Source organism: Ahaetulla prasina, chromosome 2 (assembly GCF_028640845.1).
Source record: "Ahaetulla prasina isolate Xishuangbanna chromosome 2, ASM2864084v1, whole genome shotgun sequence".
NCBI lineage: Eukaryota > Metazoa > Chordata > Lepidosauria > Squamata > Colubridae > Ahaetulla > Ahaetulla prasina.
The window spans coordinates 98,174,488-98,195,428 of NC_080540.1; the positions used below are offsets into that span (position 1 = coordinate 98,174,488).

At 35.3% G+C, this 20,941-nt stretch overlaps 1 protein-coding gene across 4 annotated transcripts in view; it reads right to left on the reverse strand.

The window, feature by feature from the left end:
* Positions 1 to 456: 456 nt before the first annotated feature.
* The window catches only part of FNIP1 (folliculin interacting protein 1), a 112,315-nt gene continuing 91,830 nt past the window's right edge, over positions 457 to 20,941 (reverse strand). For 3 of the 4 annotated variants that reach the window (XM_058168510.1, XM_058168511.1, XM_058168512.1), the window contains 7 exons: positions 16,827 to 16,973; positions 14,703 to 14,872; positions 11,863 to 13,285; positions 9,878 to 10,046; positions 7,689 to 7,886; positions 6,289 to 6,404; positions 457 to 5,373 (listed from right to left, as the gene is read on the reverse strand). In XM_058168510.1, coding sequence (XP_058024493.1) covers positions 5,295 to 5,373; positions 6,289 to 6,404; positions 7,689 to 7,886; positions 9,878 to 10,046; positions 11,863 to 13,285; positions 14,703 to 14,872; positions 16,827 to 16,973 — 2,302 coding nt within the window. In that variant the 3' untranslated portion in view covers positions 457 to 5,294. Of the gene's footprint in view, positions 5,374 to 6,288; positions 6,405 to 7,688; positions 7,887 to 9,877; positions 10,047 to 11,862; positions 13,286 to 14,702; positions 14,873 to 16,826; positions 16,974 to 20,941 lie in introns of those variants that run through there. The other variant, XR_009153373.1, reaches the window with a different exon arrangement.

A 20,941-nucleotide genomic window follows, 5' to 3' on the forward strand; every position in this document is an offset into this window, starting at 1 on the left:
GGGGCTCCAGGTGATAGTACTTAAGTTCATATAATCAGGTTGCTTTTCTTCCCAGATAGCTTGTTCTGAAGGCCTCTGGGAAGAAAGGAGAGGAGATCTAAGCCACTTGTGAAGGCAGCAGTGGTTACAAATTGCAAAGGACCCAATTAGTCTTGTGTCTCTCCAAAATCCAAGGTAAGCAACTGAGGTGTTCTTAAAAAATATAGATAATGGCAGTTCATATTCCTGATATGCGTTTTCCTCCTTTATTCATAAATAACTCTACACCATTACTTGCAGAATAGAGGTCAAAATAGCTATCACAATCGAAGTCCTGGCCTTCTCTATGTGCATGAGAAATTGATGCAGGAACAAGAGGGATGGGACTTTGATATTTGAAATAATTCTAGATTATAGCTTTTTTTTATCGACAATCTGCCACCCTGAATAAAATAAGACAATGTTAACAACTAGCAGTTAAAGGGACAAACTTGTATTTATTGCACAAAGTTCCCCTAAAACTGGGAACAGTTATTATAATACAAGTCCACATCTTGAGATATGTATGTACATTTGTGTATGTGTGTGTATGTATGTATATAACAAAAAACACAAAAGATAACAATTATGTACATTTTATCCAGCATATAACACATACCACCATTTACGTAATTTAGAGAAGACTGAAAACAAGACAATTAAAACCCTTTTTTAAAAAAAACCTGTTTTAACTCAAACAGATTTTAAAAGGCTACATTGAAAAATCACGTTTCAGAATCCCCGTTCCCTTTGTTTTTTTAAACAATCTTGCATTTGCAAGTTAACAGTGGAAATAAATTTGTTAGCATTTATGTGCAATATACTTAAATATTTTCAGCCTTAAAATTAAGACATATTAATGGGCATTAGAAATATTGCAAAAATCAAGATTAGTCTTGTACATACATTGTTCTGAACAGCATGATATGAGGTCAATGCTACAGCGCTGTTATACTTCCCTTAGAAAAAAAAATTAAAATCCAGATAAATCTATGCAGTACCTTGATATTTCATGTACCATATACAAGTTATCAGTCACAAGAAAGCATGCTCTCATGCCATACCTTTTGCACAGTAATTATTCCCATTATATAATTAGAATGAGTAACAAGATCATTAAAAAAAAAACCAGTTCAACCAAATGCTTGGAATTGAAGGATAATGCTTAATTATCTAATAATTTTGGAGAAATTAATCAATGGTAACACTTATTACTTGAAAAAATTACCAAGGTCTCTTGTTAATCCAGTGCTTTTCAACCTCGATAGCTTGATGATGTGTGGACTTCAACTTCCAAACTGGCTGGTGAATTCTGGGAGTTAAATTCCAGACATCTTCAAGTTGCCAAGGTTGAGAAACACTGGATTTACAAGCTTTTAAAATTGCTGGTGAACATATAGTTCACTGCTGCAGTGGAAAAACTTTCCATTTAGAGGTCCTGCTTAGAGTTCATCCAGGAAACCGCATAAATGGATGCCTTCAAATCACCAATAGCCTCCATCAAGAAAGATAACAGAATAAATACGCAGCCGTCACACAATGCAGGAACAGAGAGGGAACAAATAAGCAAATTCTTTGCTCCAACAAGATTTCCTGTATTTTACAACATGAAACTAGCATACCAGAATGCTAGTTAAATCCATTTGTACTGTACAAACGCCTCTGCAGCTGAGAACAGAAGTCCTAAAAGGAACAGGAGAGCTGTAAGGCCAGGCAATACCGCTGCAATCAACAGCATAATTTCTCAATACCACAGGAGGAAAACTAAGATGGAATATCATTTGGGACTCTAGCTTTAATTTGGCAACCAGATGACAAATTGTTAAAGGCCAATCTATATGTGGCAAGAGCATACTACATCCTAGCTGTACATGTGAATCACACAGGACCACTTTTAGATATGCAGATGATTGCTCGTCTTCTACCATTTGAATAATTATGACCTTCACTTCAGAATAATGGAAGAAAGAAAATATTGAAAAGAAAATTGTAAAAATTTCTCTTTTTTTGTTTTTAAAAAAACCCTATTTAATAAAAATTATTTTTAAAAAAAGAATAATGGAGGAAAGAAAATAGACTGGAGATAACAAAAGCTTATATACAAACTGTCTTATCCTTTTGCAAAAATGTAGTCACAGAATATCTGCCATGAAGCTGCAGTGTGGAAATCCCTGTGGGACTTAACATTTGAGTTAAAATTATAGCTTTCAGTACTGCAGACTTTTATCAGCACATCCAAGACATTCATCACTTTTTTCAATGTGGAAATCCTTGAAACCTGCAGTTTCTTTACTAAACATGTTCAAGGTGATTGTCTGCAAGATATATGGGGGTGAGGGGTGGGAGAGAGATTTATGTTCAAACTGGAATGCAAATTATTTCTCAGTTGGGAAGAACCATATAAAATATTATAAATCAGGTGTCCTTGACTATTGAAAAACCCTATTTCCTGTCATAGTTGTAGCTTCTGTTTTTGGGCAGACTTTTAGATCCCTTTGTTTAAAAAATTAAATTTTAGCACAATTATAATGTAGCCACCTGATGAGAATTACTTAAAAATCTAACCATATATTTATTTTTGCGCCAATTTCTTTCTATTAAGATATGAGAAAACAATTGAGTCCATGTTTGCTGTTTGCTGGGGTTACATTAATGATCAGCCCAAGCTTAATTAATTTTAAGTACAATAGGCAAATCCATGTCCACTTAATTGTAACATTTAGTGCAGCCATTAGTGAGTGACATCTGTATTAAAATCAACCTGAGCTCTCAGGGTTCATATTATGCTTACTGGGGAGACAGCCTGATTTGCAAAGCTTCTTATCTTTTCATTTGTTCCGAAGATAAACAATGGCCTGACAAGTTAAAACCCCAATTGAAATATATCAATTATATTTGGGAAGTACTTATAAGCTGTAAATTTTTACTCTGTCAATACTCTATTCAGAAAAAAATGTATTGTTTATGTTTGTTTTTTAAAAAATTATATATATATAAAATTAAGTGCTAAACCCACCCACTTGTGTCTACCACTGCAAAGGCCCAGCAGACTGAATGCTAATTTATGCTTACACTATTAGCTAATGTGCAGGTGTAGGGAAGAATTTTTATATTAGAAAAAAATCTTGCTAGAATTTTTAAATGTTTGAAAAGCTTAGGGCATGTGTAGCAGGTAAGTGAAAGGGGAGGCCACATTTATCTGTGTGCTTTGATGGAAATTGAATATTGTTTTATATGGATTTCTATTCACTTTTCAAGTATGTTACTAAAACTGTTCCTTGACTGTCAAGGAACAAGTATTTGTAATGTAGAAGAATAGTCTGCACATATTATTGTGACTTAATTATTTTATCATATACTTTATTCAAATAAAAATGGAATTATTTATTTTTAATATTTTTTTCTGTAATATTAGCCCTAATCCTGCCTATTGTAGCAAGTATTTGAAAATAAGTGAAAATGACAGTGCTTTCTAGCAAAGGTAAGGAGGAAAGAGTCTAGCAATCTTCAAAAATAGACCAAAAGAAAAAAAAGCCTCAACAATTGAAATGCTTCGTGTTTATATGAATTAGGAAAAAATGTGTTTTGAGTTCAACTGAATTAAAATATCACAAAATAAAGCAATTTGCTATGTTGTTGATGCTTGACTAGATACAGGGAAAATATTAAGTGTTTTTAATGCCATTTCCCCTTATTTAACTCGATGTAGTAAAAATGATTCAAAATAATATCATCATCCCCAAATTAAAAACTACTACATCTTTTTGGAACTACAACTCCCAAAAATCCATGTTGGCTGAGAATTCTTAGAATTCTAGCTGTAAGACCTCTAGAGGGCTCTTCAGATTGATTCACAATATATATGTTTATAAATTACAGGTCCCATACCAGAATTCTTTTGCTTAATCATGACCAAAACAATAGCATATGATGAAAGGGGATGGCATAGTTTGCCTTTTCTTTTTTATATCCCCACTCCATATTTCCAAGTCTTCTCCCAAAGACTGTAAGTGGGCACAGAGTGGTTGCCAGAGGACACAATTGGACAGAATTTGTAAATCCCATTAAACTCCCTGGGACCTACTTCAAAGCAAACATCCATATGATTAGATTGTAAACCAGTTCTTAATAAACAGGTTAGAAAAGTGATCTCATCAGAATAGCCTAATAATGAATACAGTGCAAGCAAATTGAGTTTTAAAGCTTAAAATTTGTCAGGATAGTTAAAGAATTTTACCCCCAGTGTTTTAACTCTATTATAGAAATTGTATAATTTCTAAGGTATAAATTCTCAGTAATTCATTCTCTTCTGAATTTTTTGAAAAATACACTGAAATTAATGGAACACCTATATGTAATAAAGCTCTTACAACATCCTCTTTTTTAAAAAATAGTTTTAACAGCACCTAGTTTTTCTTTATAGCCTCCCAAATGAAGCATGATCAAAAGGGGAAGAAATTCTTGTTAAAAAACTAACGAAGTATTACAGAACATTTGTTCAGCATTTCCTTTTTTATAAAAAAACAAATATTTGTTTTCTGTAATCTTTAAACAGTAGTATGAACATCAGAACATAAGCATAATGTCAATTTTGCACCCAAATGGGGGAATATGAATATATATATTCATATTTATTCATTCATTCTCAATCAATATCAAGCATTCATACAAATATTACACCCAGGTCTCCTCCTATGGAAAGAATTGCACACTACCTTCCCAACTCCTACCTGCCATTAACAAATTAATTTCTGCACTTCCTACCTGCCTTTATCAAATAAACATTTTGTTGTACTTCTAATGCAGTTGAATTGGTTACAAAGAGAGCTTCGTCATTATGCATTGTAAATATACTATTAATTGGCTTCAAACATTAGCTGTTTCCAATCCCTCGTACAAGCGCCAACAGCACTTTGGAGGCCACAAAGGAGTTCTTCATTCTGGTGATCCTGTAATTCAACAGTCTGCAGTTACAGTCATTTTGGCAATCCTTATCCAGACCACGTACAGTACTCCAAGCTCTAGTGTCTTCTTTAGTAATCTGAATCGCTGTTCCATTGATTGGTTGGTTGATTTTTAAATGAATAGGCAAGGAAAAGAAGGGGAACATGTTTGTACATTTATGTGTTCACTTGCAGAGGCACATTATCAAGCTGGCAGGTTGTTCGAGTCACTTGCCTGCAAGGAAGAATGAGTCTGGAAAATGGAAGTTCATGTCTGTTTCCTTGTCTTCCGTTTTATAAAAATAGAACTATTGTCTTTGCCCTTTTGGGGTTTTAGAGAAGAATCTGGGCAACATATGGAGAGTGGGTGCTTGCTACAGCTGCCAATAAAGGGAGGTCACTGGATTCAATCCTACAAGACAAAGAAATATTATCAACAACCACCCTGACTTGAAAAGTTCTGAAGCTCATTGTAATTTTCTCCTATAAAAGTACTTCCTAGTTGGTTTATTAAAACAAACAGCTTGTTTATATGAACTGTCAATGTACTTTAAATGTATTACAGTAACCTCTGGATGTTTCTGTAATTAAAGAATGCAAACAGTTATTTCATAAATACATATGATGGGACTGATGGTCACAAGAAGCAATTCCCCGAAGCCCAGTCTGACAACAGATCTACTTTGCTACAGATTTAATTGTTTCAGCTGTCTTGGGAATCAAAAGTGGATGGTTGCAATTCTGAACATTTTCAAGCACACAATTTTTGATCACTGGGTTTAAATTTGGAATGCTTTCTTAAAATCAGACATGTAGGATAGGAACCCAAGAAAAAGGAAAGCATAAACTAAGAAAATATATCCTTTGTATTGGCCTGATTTTATACGCTGCCTACAAATATAGCTATAAGGACTGGTTTTATAGTAGATTCTTATACTGCATAAGAACAACATACTGAGATACACCATATATACAAACTTTTGTTCTTCCAAAAATTATCCTGTAATTTACCAACAGTCAGCCCTAATTGCTGCCCTTAGATAGACCCTTCTTGCTTAAAGTTATCTTCGTTTCTTACAGAAGTTAATAGCCAAGCATCTGGTGAAATCTATCTTTCCTGCTCCAAGTAGGTTATAATTTCAACTCTGCAACTCAGTACAGATGCTTTCCTAGTAAAAAGTTCACTGTGAAAGCAAATGAGATCTGAATTGCAGGTCAAGTCAGTAATGCTGTTCCTGACTATTAAACATTTGTTGCAAATAGCCCTACAAGTTGTGTATTCAAAATAAACAAGTAAACAGGACCAAGAATTAGATAGAGAGCATACCCCAGTACTACTCCCAGTTCCTTCACATGAACCCGCATTTGGCCTTTGAGATATTCCGACAACATTTTGCTTTTAAAATACAGCTCCTGCAACCGATCTTCTAGGTGCATGATACACTAGGAACAAATGAAAAAAGAAACAATAACATCATAACACTGGCTGATAAGTCTTTATTGTAGGCTCATACACATCTGAATATGCTTACATGTTGTAGTCATTATAATCAGTAAAGAGATTAGACATTAATAGCATTAATTTTTGATAGTTGTTGAAGTTCGATAGTTAACTTAACCAAAGGTCTTGTCTTCCAAACAAGATTCTTGTACAGCTTTCATTAACTAGGCTTATTGAGTGAGGAAGAACAGGGTACAGAAATTTCCGCAACTGGATTCTTACTCATACAGAACTTGAATAATGTCTTAATGTGAAAGCTGACACTGTTTCTCTTAACAAATGTCCTGTGAAGAGGCAAAAATCCATATCTTTGCAAATCATGAAAAACCTGGCAGCTGCCTGTTTATCCTTAATCTTTTTCAGCCTCTGAACATTAGTTTTACATTAGCTTACAGTAGGTTGCAGAGTTTAATATACCCCCTACTACTTGGGCCTTTGTCAAAAAAAAAAAAAGACTAATGATAATCTTAAAATAGAAGGAAGATACTCAATGGAAAACTTTCCTGCTTTAAAACTCATCCTGCTACATATCCACAAGTATTTCTGAAATAAAGCAAAAAAAAAAAAAGTGCAGAGATAATGGATAATCTCTTCTGATTTAGTTTCATGAAGATAATTTTAACTGTTGACATTATTATCAGTTTTCAAAATAGCCTCTGATTGGATGCATACCATACTCCTTGTAAACTTTCAAAATCAAGCATGTTATAGGAAAAGTGGGAGTGTATGTGAACGGCATAGGAAGAAATAATGGAAAAGAGGCAAGCAATGAATAAATATTAAATTGTTGCAAAGTAATTAGTTGCGGCCACTCTGATGGATTTTGTAACATTTTTTCAGTTATTGGGGTTATAAATTCCAATATGAAAACTAAATAGTCTGTAGTCTGCAATTTCCTGTTTAATCAACATAAGAAAAAAACCCAAGGTGGGAGCTTTAGATGTACCGATAATTATATTTTTGGACTATAATCTCCATCCACTTCTGCTGTTCTGTTCGGAAACATCAGTCCTGGGAAACAACCAGAAGTTGAAGAATTGCTAAGTTTGCTGGGAAGTTCCAAAGTTTGTAAGAACAAGTAGAGTTCACATAAAAAAATAAATTCAACTGAAGTCAAAGGAACTAAAGACATTTTGATCTTTGGGGGAGAGGGCAAATACAGTAATGTAGCACAGTGACAGAAACCACAGGATTCCAATTCACAGTTCAACTGCCCAAGTACTTACAAAATTTGGAGATAAATTATGCTTATAAAGTTGAAGAGTGGAATGAAGCAGGTTGGAGACAAGGTTAGAGACTAGTACATCTTTCCCGAGTTTGTTGTCGATGATTCGTCTCTGGCTACTGGCCACTTGCACTGTCCATTTATCCGTATCTGCGATAATGCAGACAGCTTCTGCAATTGGTTCATCCAGAACAGGATGCTAGAAGTTAAAGAGATTCATGCCATTTAACAAACAGGACTTTGGTATTAAAGATATTATAGCCAACAACCAATGGTATAGGAGAACTTTCTCAGTAAACTTGATTTGAGAATGAAAATCTCAAAATAATTTAGCATCAGAGGTCAAACAATGTATCAGCAACAGCAGAGATGCAGTGTTTTGGGGAAAGCTGCAATTCTAAGAAAGGCAGTATATAATTTAATGAAACAAGCTCTTAGTATATTCACTGTAATACAGACACAGGCTATAAGCGACTGCAAAAGTCAGTCGATGCATTCAAGGCAATATTGAATTTTGAAGTTCAACAACAGTTCCAGATCTCATTTTCAAGAACAGGTTCACATGCAAGCTCTGAAACTTATTTAAAACTTAACTTATTTCCTTTGTACTTTTGTGCAAGAGTGCTTCAATTTACATCAATTAAACTGATGTAGATCAAAGCACCTAAGAATGGTTCTATCTTTTTTTTTTTCATTTTGCAAATGAAGTTGTCTAATCTTCCAATTCATATTGTGAAATTGTGAAATTGTAGCCGCAAACTTGCCTTAGACACAAACACCAGCAGAGGGAGCAAAAGAGAAGCACTTGTAAAATAATGAGTTTGAAGTAGTTCTGAAGCAAATCAAAAATGTACCCAAGTTGTTTACATCTGAACCACAAAAGCCTAAATGATTGAGACCCTCAAATCACCAATATTACATCCATTCTCTCTCACAGCCAGTGTTGGGTATGGGAACATCTGTCAATGTATATGGGGGTCTATATACAGTATATTGCCTCATCACTCTTGGTCATTTTTGATGTTGGGAATTACAGTATACAGGTAATCCTCAACTTAAGAACTAAAGAAATAGTTCTTTAGTGACTGTTCAAAGTTACAACAGCCTTGAAAAAAGTGACTTGACTGTTTTTCACAACCATTGCAACATCCCCATGGTCACATGATCAGAATTCAGATGCTTGGCAACTGACTCATATTTATGACAGTTGCAGTGTCCCGGGGGCATGTGATCACCTTTTGTGACCTTCTGGCAAGTAAAGTGAATGGGGAAGCCAGATTCATTTAACAACTAACTTAACAACTGCAGTGATTCACAACAGTGCAAGGTAAATTGTAAAATGGGGCGAAATTCACTTAACAAATGTCTCAGTTAGCAAGAGAAATTCTGGGCTCAATTGTGGTCCTTAAGTCAAGGACTATCTTCTAATCTGAGGGGAAAAAATGTTCCCTTTTGTTTGAAAATAAACGGAAAACACCCATTTCAAATCACAAGCCAGAAAATGATGACTTATATTTCCTGAGTAATGTTAATCTTTAGGTCACTACTGTACAGGAAGTTGTTGGAAAAAATACAACCAGCTGCTAACCTTACAAAGTCATGGCACATGTAAAGTTAATTTTAAGGTCATATTTAATATACATGTTCCTGTTCATAGTTCATTAGTTCTTGTCTACATTAGTAACAGCAACACCCTATTACACTTTTTAATGCCAGTAACAAGTGGAAAAACTTAAATAATAATTTAAAATATAAATGTTCCCTTTGTAGATCAGATTATGAATCCTATTAATATAGAATTCAGTTTAAACAAAGGGCCAACCAGATGCCTCTAAAACCTTCTAAGCAGGGCAGGAAGATGAGTTCTTTACCACTAATACCTATAATCATTTAATCAATGGTTACATAAATAATATCACTAAATAGTGAATGAAATAAGATTAGCCTCAAATTTGAGAATTAAATGTGACCTCAAGGAAGAGAACATCTAAAGATCCTTAGCCAAAGGTTCTTAGCCTATATTGAGCAAGTCTTTCATTTTTCTATGAAATGATAAGAATCTTTTCTGAATAAGATCATGAATTTTTAAAAAAAAAAAACCCTCCATGCCTGCTCTAGCAAGGCTTCAGAAATATTTCCTTTTGTTGGCTTTTGAGATATATTTCATCTGTTGAATATTGTTTAAATTACCTGCACAGCATGCGACAAATCTGACATCAAACAGTGTCTCAGTTTCTCATCATTTCCTAGTCCTTGCAAAACAAAGTCAGGTACGTAAGATGGACAGTAGCCACCTAGCAAGGACCTTCCAAAATTGGCAATACTGGGCTGGACAGAGTTCACTTCAATTAATTTTGACCTGAAAAAAAGGTATAACATGGGCATATATACTATAACTGGCACTGATTTCTCTCTACTTCACCGAAACACTTCAGTGGACAACTAATGCATCAACGCCACCAACATTTCACTGATTTCAGTGGGATTTACACATATATAAGCTTCTATACAGCTTGTGTCTGCTATACTATAACCTCTAGTTACAGTAAGGATCCTAGGACACACCTTATCTGGAAAAACACCTGGAAAATTCTGATCATTTTTATGTGCACAGTTATGATTATTACATCAGCATCACTGTGTTTCCTTGAACATAGCCAAATTTTAAAATACTGCCTGTAAAATTAGCCATACTCCAACTATCTACCAATGAATTCACCAACATGTAACATTCTTATTCTGTTTTGTGTTTTTATTCTTATTTTAACATGTTTTGTTTTCAACTGTCCATAATGAAGTCTGTCTATCATGTAGAAGCATATGATCAATTTTAGTGAAAATTGGGTCATCTTCACTGTGGATCAAGGTTAGAATACGGATTAAAGAAACGTCTAGCTGGATCATAGAATAGACATAAAGAAACTATATACAGTAGTGGCCAAAATTGTGGAAACATTTTGGGAAAAGTGTATTTTTGAGGTTTGATGGCTAATAATACCACTTTTTTTGGAGTTTCAAGATAATCATATTCCACTGCTGGAATTGCCTGGGAATATCCCAGACCTTATCCCAATCAAAAATCTATGGAGCTGACGAAAGAAACTTGTTAGTCAGAAGCGACCCAGCAATAAAACCCAGTTAATTCAACTGGGCATTTATTCAATCTTGATTTCACATTATACTATAACAGCTGCAGAACTAAAAGACTTGGTTAACTCCATGGGAAGATGTTGTAAGGCCATAATTCATGCTAAAGGTTACCCAACTAAGTATTAACTGACATGGTGATAATTTTTGTATATCTCGCTTTTTCTATGGTGATAATTTTTGTATATCTCATTTTTTCTATGTGTTTCACTTTTCTTCTTTATACTGTAACTGCTATTCTAATAGCAAATCCTTCATAAAAGTTATTGCATTACATTCTTGATTAAATTATCTTTCCATTGATATATAATTTTATGGTACTACTAAAAAAAAGTGGTGTATTAGCTAGTTTTAGAAAATACACTTTTCCCAAAAGGTTTCCACAATTTTGGCCATTACTGTAAACCTGGTTAATAATAGTCATAGTATTTTTTTAAACAACCATCTTCCTTTAAATATCCTATCCCAAATTAGGGTTATACTCCATGAAGTGCGAAAGGTAATTAGAGACGCTTTTAAATTACAGCTTCAGTGAAATAATATCATTTGCATTACTGCATTTCTTAAAGTAATGTAAAAAAAGAAACCCAGTTAAAATAATTAAATACACAGCATTTTCTCCATAGAATATGTGCTTAACCCTTACACACACACATCTACAAGTCTGGCTACTACCTTCAAAACCACTATTTGGGAGGAATGTAGTAAATCATTGGACACGGAAGAGGCAATGGCATTGAGGAAAAGGAGGAAGAGTCACTACCAAGACAATGGTCAGATAAAAAAGGGTCGAGTCCAAGGCGGATACCTGAGAAGACATCTCAAACAAGACCCTCCCTAGTTCTCACAAAGAAAAAGGAAAGGAGGGAGGGGGCAGCACATTCAGATTTGTAAGATTCTATTATTATTACCTATTCAATAAAAATACTGGCCTACAAGACTTTGGTTTCCTCAGTTGGTCTACTCTGAAGGGCTGATAATCATCCAGATTTGAGAAAATGTACATTGCTACAAGAAATACTACCTACCCAGGAAATGGTATGTCCTCTTCTTCTGTCCATTCTTCTTGTTCTGCCCCATAATAATTGCTGCTTGTCCTTGCAGCATCATGAGCTGCATCTTCACTTTCACTGTCACCAAGAGCACTATCAGAACTCTCATTCCTTGGAATGTCCCAATCCACACCTGGATCAGATTTTTTTTCTAAGTTCTCTCTTTCCCCATGGGGGATAAAAATGGAGAGTTTTTCTCTTTGGTCCTGCTCTGCAAAACAGCTTTTACAAGTCTCTTGACGAACAGATTCCATAAACTTACAAAATTCACTAGGGGATTTGTTATTCTTTGTACTCAAAGTTTTGGGTGGAAATTCTAAGCTACTACTAGAGTCTAGAATGTCTCTTGCTGTTTCCACTGGAATATCATCTATAGTCCTGGTTGCAACAGAACCTTCTTCAGTAAAATATTCGGTAAGCAAATTTGCACTTTCCGCTCTGTAAGGATTCCAATTCTGGACCTCAATAGCAACCTGGGGGAACTTTTCGGGCACATTCTGATCTCTTTTTTGGTCCTCAAGGGTTTGTTTTTCACAGTTCTGCTCAGCAGTTGTTCCTTCTTCAATCTCCATATGGCTGCTGTGCCTGGACATTTGTTCTTCAGCCACTTGACTTCGCACCTCAATATCTGAATCAGGGGACATAGAGTCTCCAATGAGGAAAGTCACCTTTGTTTGAACTTCAGCCGCACTACAAGGAATTGCATGAGATGACATTTTATCAGGCGGTTTCTTCTCTACCATTGTACTTGTTGATCTCAACAGTTCAACAGGCTGATTGTCAGAATCCATCAATTCTGTATTCTGCCATAATCCATCAGTTGGTTCCAATCTGGACTCTGGCAACACACACGTTTCCACAGATGCTGATCCTGTGAAGACTACTCTTTCTAACTTTATTCCTGTACAAGGCATTGATGCTTCTTTGCATTTAACTTCAACAGACTTTTCTTGAAGAATAGAAGGCTCCAAACTGCTTTCACATGAAGCAGCTTTATCCATCTTTAGGCCATTCTGTGAATCTTCTTTCTCCAGTCCTGAAATAGTATCTGCTTTTTGATTAGGATTAACAGGGCATTTGCAATATTTACAACCGCAGTCAGAAGTTCTCACTTCTTCAGACTCTTGAAAGGATAGATTGCTTCTGTTCTTGTGCATTGTGACGAGCACATATTCAGATTCCTCCACCTCCCCTTTTGCTAGTGTTGTGGTGATGACTGTACCAGGCATTACTATGGCTTCATCCTCACCATTTTCCAAAAGATGAGTCTCTTGCAACTCCGAGCATCTTATGAAATAAGTAAGGAAATAAAGTAAACGTTGCACAAGATCTTGCCTTTTGCCAACCACAACTGTTTTTGATAGTCTCACAGGTGATCCAATGGCTCCATACAGATCTCCTGTGAAACAGAATATAAAAGCAGTATGTTGTTATTTTCAGTATGCAATAGAATAATTGAATTATAATGAAGATCTTCTGTATAGATTAAGAATGGACAATCTTTTTCAGCTCTAAGCCAAAATGGTACAGGGAACACAAATTTGCATACACACATACAGACACACATTGTCTATCTCACAATCGTAAACTTGCTGTTAAGGGGCCCTGTCACTACTGAAATTTATGAGAAGGCAGAGTATCTTTCTATTTCCCAACACTTAGAACAGAAATAACTATCTGGAGAAGAACAGCTGTGTAAGAGAAAAAAAGCAACATGGCTTTCTTATTGTGAATTTTACAATGCAATTAAGAGAGAGAGAGAGAAAATGCCCACCAAACCAAACTCTAGAGCTGGGCAAAAAAACATTTAAAGTTGCTCCTTGAAGCCTGATACAACATTTCTGAGATTATTTATAAATGTCTGGACATACATAAAAAATTTGATTGATGGAGGGTACCTCTCAGAATAGTTTGCAGAGAATCCTGGTTGCATTGGTTTGTTCTATCTCAAATTGTTAACTATCAGATCACCCTGTTTTACTTCAATGATTATAGTCAAATACTGTTCCATAGTATGTAACTTCTCTTCAAACATCTTTTAGATATTCTCTGTTTGGAACTATTTCAGATGCAGCCGTTTATCTGGTTACTCCTCTATAAGAATGTACTATGGCCTTATTGTCAATTGATTCTTACTCCTGTCTTTTTTAACTTATTTTGACCATCACTACAGATATGGCCCGGGCATAATAAAAGCAAACAAAAAACAAACTGTCTTGAAACTTTGTATATAAAAATCCCACAGAACGTGATTTGCTTAATGCATAACAATGCCCAATCCATTAGGATCAGCTGGCTAAAATTCCAGAGTTTTGCACTTCAGCATTCATAATTTATCATAATGCTATTTCTGAATAAATATCCATAGAATCAGACTATAAGAAACTTGACTAACAAACTTGGAAATACAGGAAGTCCTTCAGTTGCAACAGTTCATTTAGTGACCATTTGAAGTTACAACAGCACTGAAAAAACTAACTTATGACTCTTTTTCACACTTATGATCATTGCAGTATCCCCATGGTAATGTGATTTATATTCGGATGCTTGACAATTGACTCACAATTATGACGGTTGCAGTGTCCCAGGGTCATGTGATCACCTTTTGCAACCTTCTAACAAGCAAAGTCATTGGGAATCCAGATTCATTCAACAACCGTGTTACTAACTTACCAACTGCAGTGATTCACTTAACAAATGTGGCAAGAAAAGTCTTAAAGTTCTAATACATCTGTTTTAGCAATCAGGAATTAAACAGCTTAGCAAAAGGATATTTTGTTCATGGAAGAAATGTACTGAAGTAGTTTAAAACATACCTAATTGTGCCCACAGTGGATTGTATGGGTGACTCTTCGCCAACATGTCCACTGTCTGTGAGGAATGCTTCTCTAGAAATATTCGAATTGGTGGCTGGCCATTTGGCATGACAGTTGGAACCCAGGCCAGATGGTTTGTCAAAACTGCAGTTAGAAGAGCAGGTAAAAATCTGGATGGGGAAAAAAAGCATATACTTTAGAAACTGAAGAACTGAAGAACTGTGCAGGATTTTGGATGAATTTACTTCTATAAAAGGAAGCCTGTAATTCACAATGTCCCTTATGTAAGAGAAAATTCAATTAACATTTCCAGATCAGGGAACAAAATCTAAGGTATTTCCAAAACTCTGACATAGTATCACGTTGTTGTTTCTGTTTCAAAAGGGTACATCGGGGTACATCAGGGAACAGAATGCAGATGTTGTGTTCTACCAACACAGGGAGTTTCTGAATTGGAACCATTAAATACAACCCACTTGGATCTTTTTTTTTTTTTATTCTACAATGTCAGATTTTTGTAAGAAACCAAAACGTGTATTGCTAATAATTTTTAAAGGCAACTAAAATTTCAAATGTACTCCCCCCCACACCCTTTTCTGGAAGAGAAGATGCATTAGAACTTTAAAAGGACTTTTGGCTTGGCCTACATCACATTGTGCTCTCTCAAGTAGCACAAGAGGATCTTCAGTCAGTCACCTCTCGACTGGATTATTGTAATATCCCTGCTGCTTCTCAAGCTGCACTGGCTGAGAACTGGCTTATAGATGCAATTCAAGATCCTGATTACTCCTTCTAAAATCTTGCATGGGCCTGATTATGTGAGGAACTGCCTCTATCCATATGTCTCCTGGTCCCATTAATTAAACAGTGACATCTTGGGGAACCTCACAAGCATATAGCTCTTGTCCTGCAGAATGATATCCACCATCATCCTGAGATTTGAACTGCTCCCACCTTTTTTATTTTCCAGACCTTGGCTTAAGATTGTGCTTATTTTGCTGTTTGGTCCCTGGCCAGTTGTCTTCTTGTTTCTTGATCTTGGTTTTTTATTTGTAAGCCCCTTAAGAGTTGCCAGGGATTCAGGCGGCTTCAAAATTGAATTAATAAGTAAATAAACAGTATTTTTAAAGAAGCTTTGAAATCTGGATACAATATAGCATGGAATTGCATCAGTTCAACTGTCCACTCTTTGAGTAAGGCAAATTCAAGAAACATAGAAGGCAGGAATTTCAGGAATCTTCTTTATTGTTGGAGGGTAAAATAACAAATCTTGAAAGTCTGTCAAGATGGATTTTCTCTATGCCCCACCTCTCTATGCCTCCAAAATCATAGCTTTTATTTAGCTATGTTAAAATTATAGCATAGTTTATTTTGATTTTCTTTCTTGTGGTTTCCGCTTTCTCATGCTGATTTTTTTTTTAACGTTTGATGGTTTGTTCTTTTCTTCACCATTCCCAAGGGCAAGTCTACATTCCTTCCCCCCCAGCTAAGAAAATGTAGTTAACATATGATATTAGGCAGCTGGTAGGTTTCCAGCACTCAGCACTTTGGAGATTATATGGTTTGGCAGTTCATCTTAAGTTTTCCTTCCTGTTTATGCAAATCTGTATTCTTTCAGTCAGCCATCAGGTCTCATTGGCTAAAATCTTTTACAGCAACATTAACTAATTTTTTAAGAAACAGAATTGAACCATGACTTAAAGAGGCTGAAAAAAGACTTAAAATATTTACAAGTTGTGTTTCAAGTTATTGTTGGCTATCAGGGTTATATAGTAGTACCGATATTAGCAACTGTATTCTGTTTCATTTTTTGTTGTTTTAATGGCAGTTTTTGGTTTAGAATTGAAAATTATGCTACACTTAATAAAGATTTAAAATGTTAATTCAGCAGTTTAAATTTGGCTTCAAAGAGAAAATTGAAATTAGTTACCAATTGAGGTAATTTTCTTTTAGGTTTTACCCTTCACTGTTACTCGAGGATACATTTTTAGATCCTGATAAATAGCATCCTTTATGGATTTGAGGCATTTTTATGGGGAAAAAAGGACACTGTTATGCATGTGATCCTTAATACACTGCTACAATATTTAAAAAGGAAAAAAAGATAATATAGGAATGATTTACTGGTTCCTGGAAGCTTGTTCCATTAGGAAAGTAAATTCCTTTATAAAGTGATGGCAGAGTTGGTTCTTCTCGGGCATCCCCGACATCATCGTAAGCCAAACTGGTTCTGTAATCCGTGGCATAGTATAGAGATTGCAAATTGTTGTTCTAAATGGCAAAAAAAGACAAGATTAAGGTTACCAACATAAATGTTACATCACATGGCTCGAAGAGGCATTTTGTATGGTGGCAAACAACCTGTCATTTTTTTTTTAGCCCAAATCCTGCGAAGCCTCACCTCCCTGCTTTCAGCATCTCCTGCATACTGAGGATATCAAAGCACCCTATTCAACCTTAGAACCATGTCTTCTAGCCAAGTTTATATCTCCAAGTGTTTCTCTGATATTTCTGTCTGGGTGCCTCATTGTCAGCTCAAGCTCAGTATGTCAAAGACTGAACTTCTCATCTTTCCCCTCTCTACTCATTCCATCTCCTTATCCATGTCTTTCAACCTGCCACTTATATTTAGTTGAATGACCAGATAGCATTACTTCAAAGTAATTTATATTAAGACTTTTTTTCTTTTTTACAGTATAAGCCTTTTAAGAGTTCTCTTCAGACCTAAGCAACTTATAACCGTTTACTGTAGAACATCTTCCTTTTCAAGAATCTAAATGAGGTTATTTAAAATGTGTTAAAATATGTTAATCGTCTATAACCACATTAAATATAAAACATGAACACTGCAACTACATTAATCAATTGAACATGTATGAGCACATTCTAGCACAAATATATTATTAGTAGCATTTAATGTGACTTTCTATATAATGCCACAATGAAGTGATAATTTTTGTCTTTATGCTGAGTATTAGTGTAATTGGTCACATATGAAAAATGGATCAAATGAGATTCAAAGCAAGTGAGAAAGGAAAATAGGTTTCTTCTAGAAGATTTCAGCTTATGCAATATATAGAGAATGATACCTTCAAAGAAGACACAGGACAAGGTTTCTCAAACAAGAGAAAGTCCCTATGTAAACTTGGCAGCTCCAAATCTCAACCAGCAAATGCTTTGTCTTACACATTGGAAAAAAGAATCTGAACACTAAATACAAGCTTGATTGACATTACCTTGCAGATGACCCCCACCCCGTTAAAGACCTTGGAGTTTTCATATCAAATGATCTAAGTGCCAAAGCTCACTGCAACTACATCGCAAAAAAGGCTTTAAGAGTTGTAAATTTAATCTTGCGTAGCTTCTTCTCCAGAAACACTACACTACTAACCAGAGCATATAAAACATTTGCTAGACCAATTCTTGAATACAGCTCGCCTGTCTGGAACCCATACCTCATTTCGGACATTAATACTATTGAGCGAGTCCAGAAATATTTTACAAGAAGAGTTCTCCACTCCTCTGATTACAACAAAATACCTTATGCCACCAGACTTGAAATCCTGGGTTTAGAAAATTTAGAACTCCACTGTGACATGACCTGAGCTTAACTCATAGAATCATCTGTTACAAGGTCCTTCCTGTTGAAGACTACTTCAGTTTCAATCACAACAATACATGAGCACACAATAGATTTAAGCTTAATGTGAACCGCTCCAATCTTGATTGCAGAAAATATGACTTCAGAAACAGAGTTGTTAATGCCTGGAATACACTACCAGACTCTGTGGTCTCTTCCCAAAATCCCCAAAGCTTTAACCAAAAACTATCTACTATTGACCTCACCCCATTCCTAAGAGGTCTGTAAGGGGTGTGCATAAGAGCACCAATGTGCCTACCATTCCTGTCCTAATGTTCCCTTTGATTGTATCCAATTTCATATAGTTATTATATACTTATGATTATATTTATGCTTATATATCGTATAGTTATTTCATGCTTATGCTTATATATACTGTTGTGACAAATAAAATAAATAAAATAAAATAAATAAACTAAATGAAACAATGGCATGCCAACAGAAAGATACAAAGATGTAGAGTATGAGCAAAGAGAAAAAAGTTATAAAAATGTATAGATTTAAAACAAGGTACAGTGCATGGCAGACATCCTAATTCATTTATTGTAGAATCCAGTTCTAGCTTGACTACATAGTCTTAGGGTTGGGTAAATATGCAGTTATGTAATTACACAAGTGAGTAGAGTTTTTCATTACACATATTGTAAAGCTGAGTTTCAACATATTCTGAGATTTGGGATAAAAAAAAAATAAGCAACACTGGAGAAATTCTAAAGATCTTTTTTATAATAGCGTGACTTGAACAAACCACCGTACTAAACTTCTTGTTCTAATTGACTTGATAGGGACTTTCTTTGTATTATTATGTAATTATTGGTTCAACTTAACAAGTTTTTGTCTATTCTGGTGTTTTATTTAGGTAGTAAACAAATACAATGTACCTCAATATCAAATGCAGTCAGTAAATCTAAAAGCTACAAACAAGTTTAGAATGCCTTCAATATTTCATCATCATAACATTCATCATTTCTGCAATGCTTATCAATATTACATTTTGACTTGTTTTTCACAGCCATGTTAGTTGGAAACACAGGGAGTTGAAGTCCAGCGTATCTGCAGAGTACTAAGCTAAAGGAAAGCTACTCTATTGTGATTAAAATAATTTACTCATCATTAAACTAACTGCTTATTCTTTTCCTGTTCACCTTATGTATTTTCCCTTCTTGTTTCTTTTTTCCCCCTGTTGCACCTATTTTCAGCATGTTTCTCACCTGGGGCAGGGCTATCATATTTAGACAGCTTTGTGTAAATAAATCAATAAAAACAACTTTTCTGTTTAACCAATTCATGTAAAATGAAGGCCAATGCATAGAAGGATAGGAAATCATTTATTCTGCAGACAAAAGCAGGGGTGAAATCCAGCAGGTTCTGACAGGTTCTGGAGAACTGGTAGTGGAAATTTTGAGTAGTTCAGAGAACCGGTAGAGGAAATTTTGAGTAGTTCGGAGAACCGGCAAATACCACCTCTGGCTGGTCCCAGAATGGGGTGGGAATGGAGATTTTGCAGGATTTTTCCCCTGCCACACCCACCAAGCCACACCCACAGAACTGGTAGTAAGAAAATTTGGATTTCACCACTGGACAAGAGGATATTGTTTGAAAATCTACAAATCCAAGGGAAAAAAAGAACCCTAAGAATGGAATACCATTAGCATCGTTACTGTTCCATACTTTTAAAATCACACAATCTCTCAAGCTTTATTTACTTCATTTTCCCCAGTTACTACTACATGCAGTTAAGAAACTGCCACAGTGGCCTGTTTGAAGGTCCCTTGCCAAATACTAATGCAGTTTTCCATCATCCTTAATGATTTCTGAAACAGTGTGTGGCAGTTCCATGAGCTCTATACTATCCAACCTGGAATTCTTTAAATGACAAGCTAAGGGTTTCTCACAGAGAAAAGAGACTACAACAGAGCCTAGAAAAACTGGTCAGTTGTTAACTGTTGTCGACTGACAACTGTTCATTTAGTGCTGTTCAAAGTTACAACATCACTGAAACAAGTGATTTATGGTCATTTTTCACACTTACAAGTCATCCCCATGATGACGTAATCAAAATTCAGACTGTTAGCAACTGTTGTAGTGTCCTGGGATCATGTGATCACCTTTTGTGATCTTTCTGACAAGCAAAGTCAATTGTTAAACGAAGTTCACTTAACCGTGTTACTAACTAAACAACTGTAATGATTCACTTAACAACTGTCACAAGAAAAGTCGTAAATGGGGGAAAATTCATTTAACAAATGTCTTGCTTAGCAACATAAATTTTGGGTTCAATTGTGGTTGTAAGTCGAGGACTACCTCTATAAACAATATCAATGTGATTCAAACTAACCTGTAAAAGAGAAATAATATTAGCAGCTCTAAAAGGTCCTAGAGATTATGAAAGTTTGGAAGACATAAAGAAACTGTTCATCATTACAAGATGTCCTCCAAAATAGATTGACAAGGGCTAATATAGGTAGTCGTCAACTTACAACCATCCATTTAGTGGCCGTTTGAAGTTACAATGGCACTGAAAAATGTGACTTATGACCATGTTTCACACTTACAACCATTGCAACTTCCCTACAGTCACATGATGAGAATTCAGACA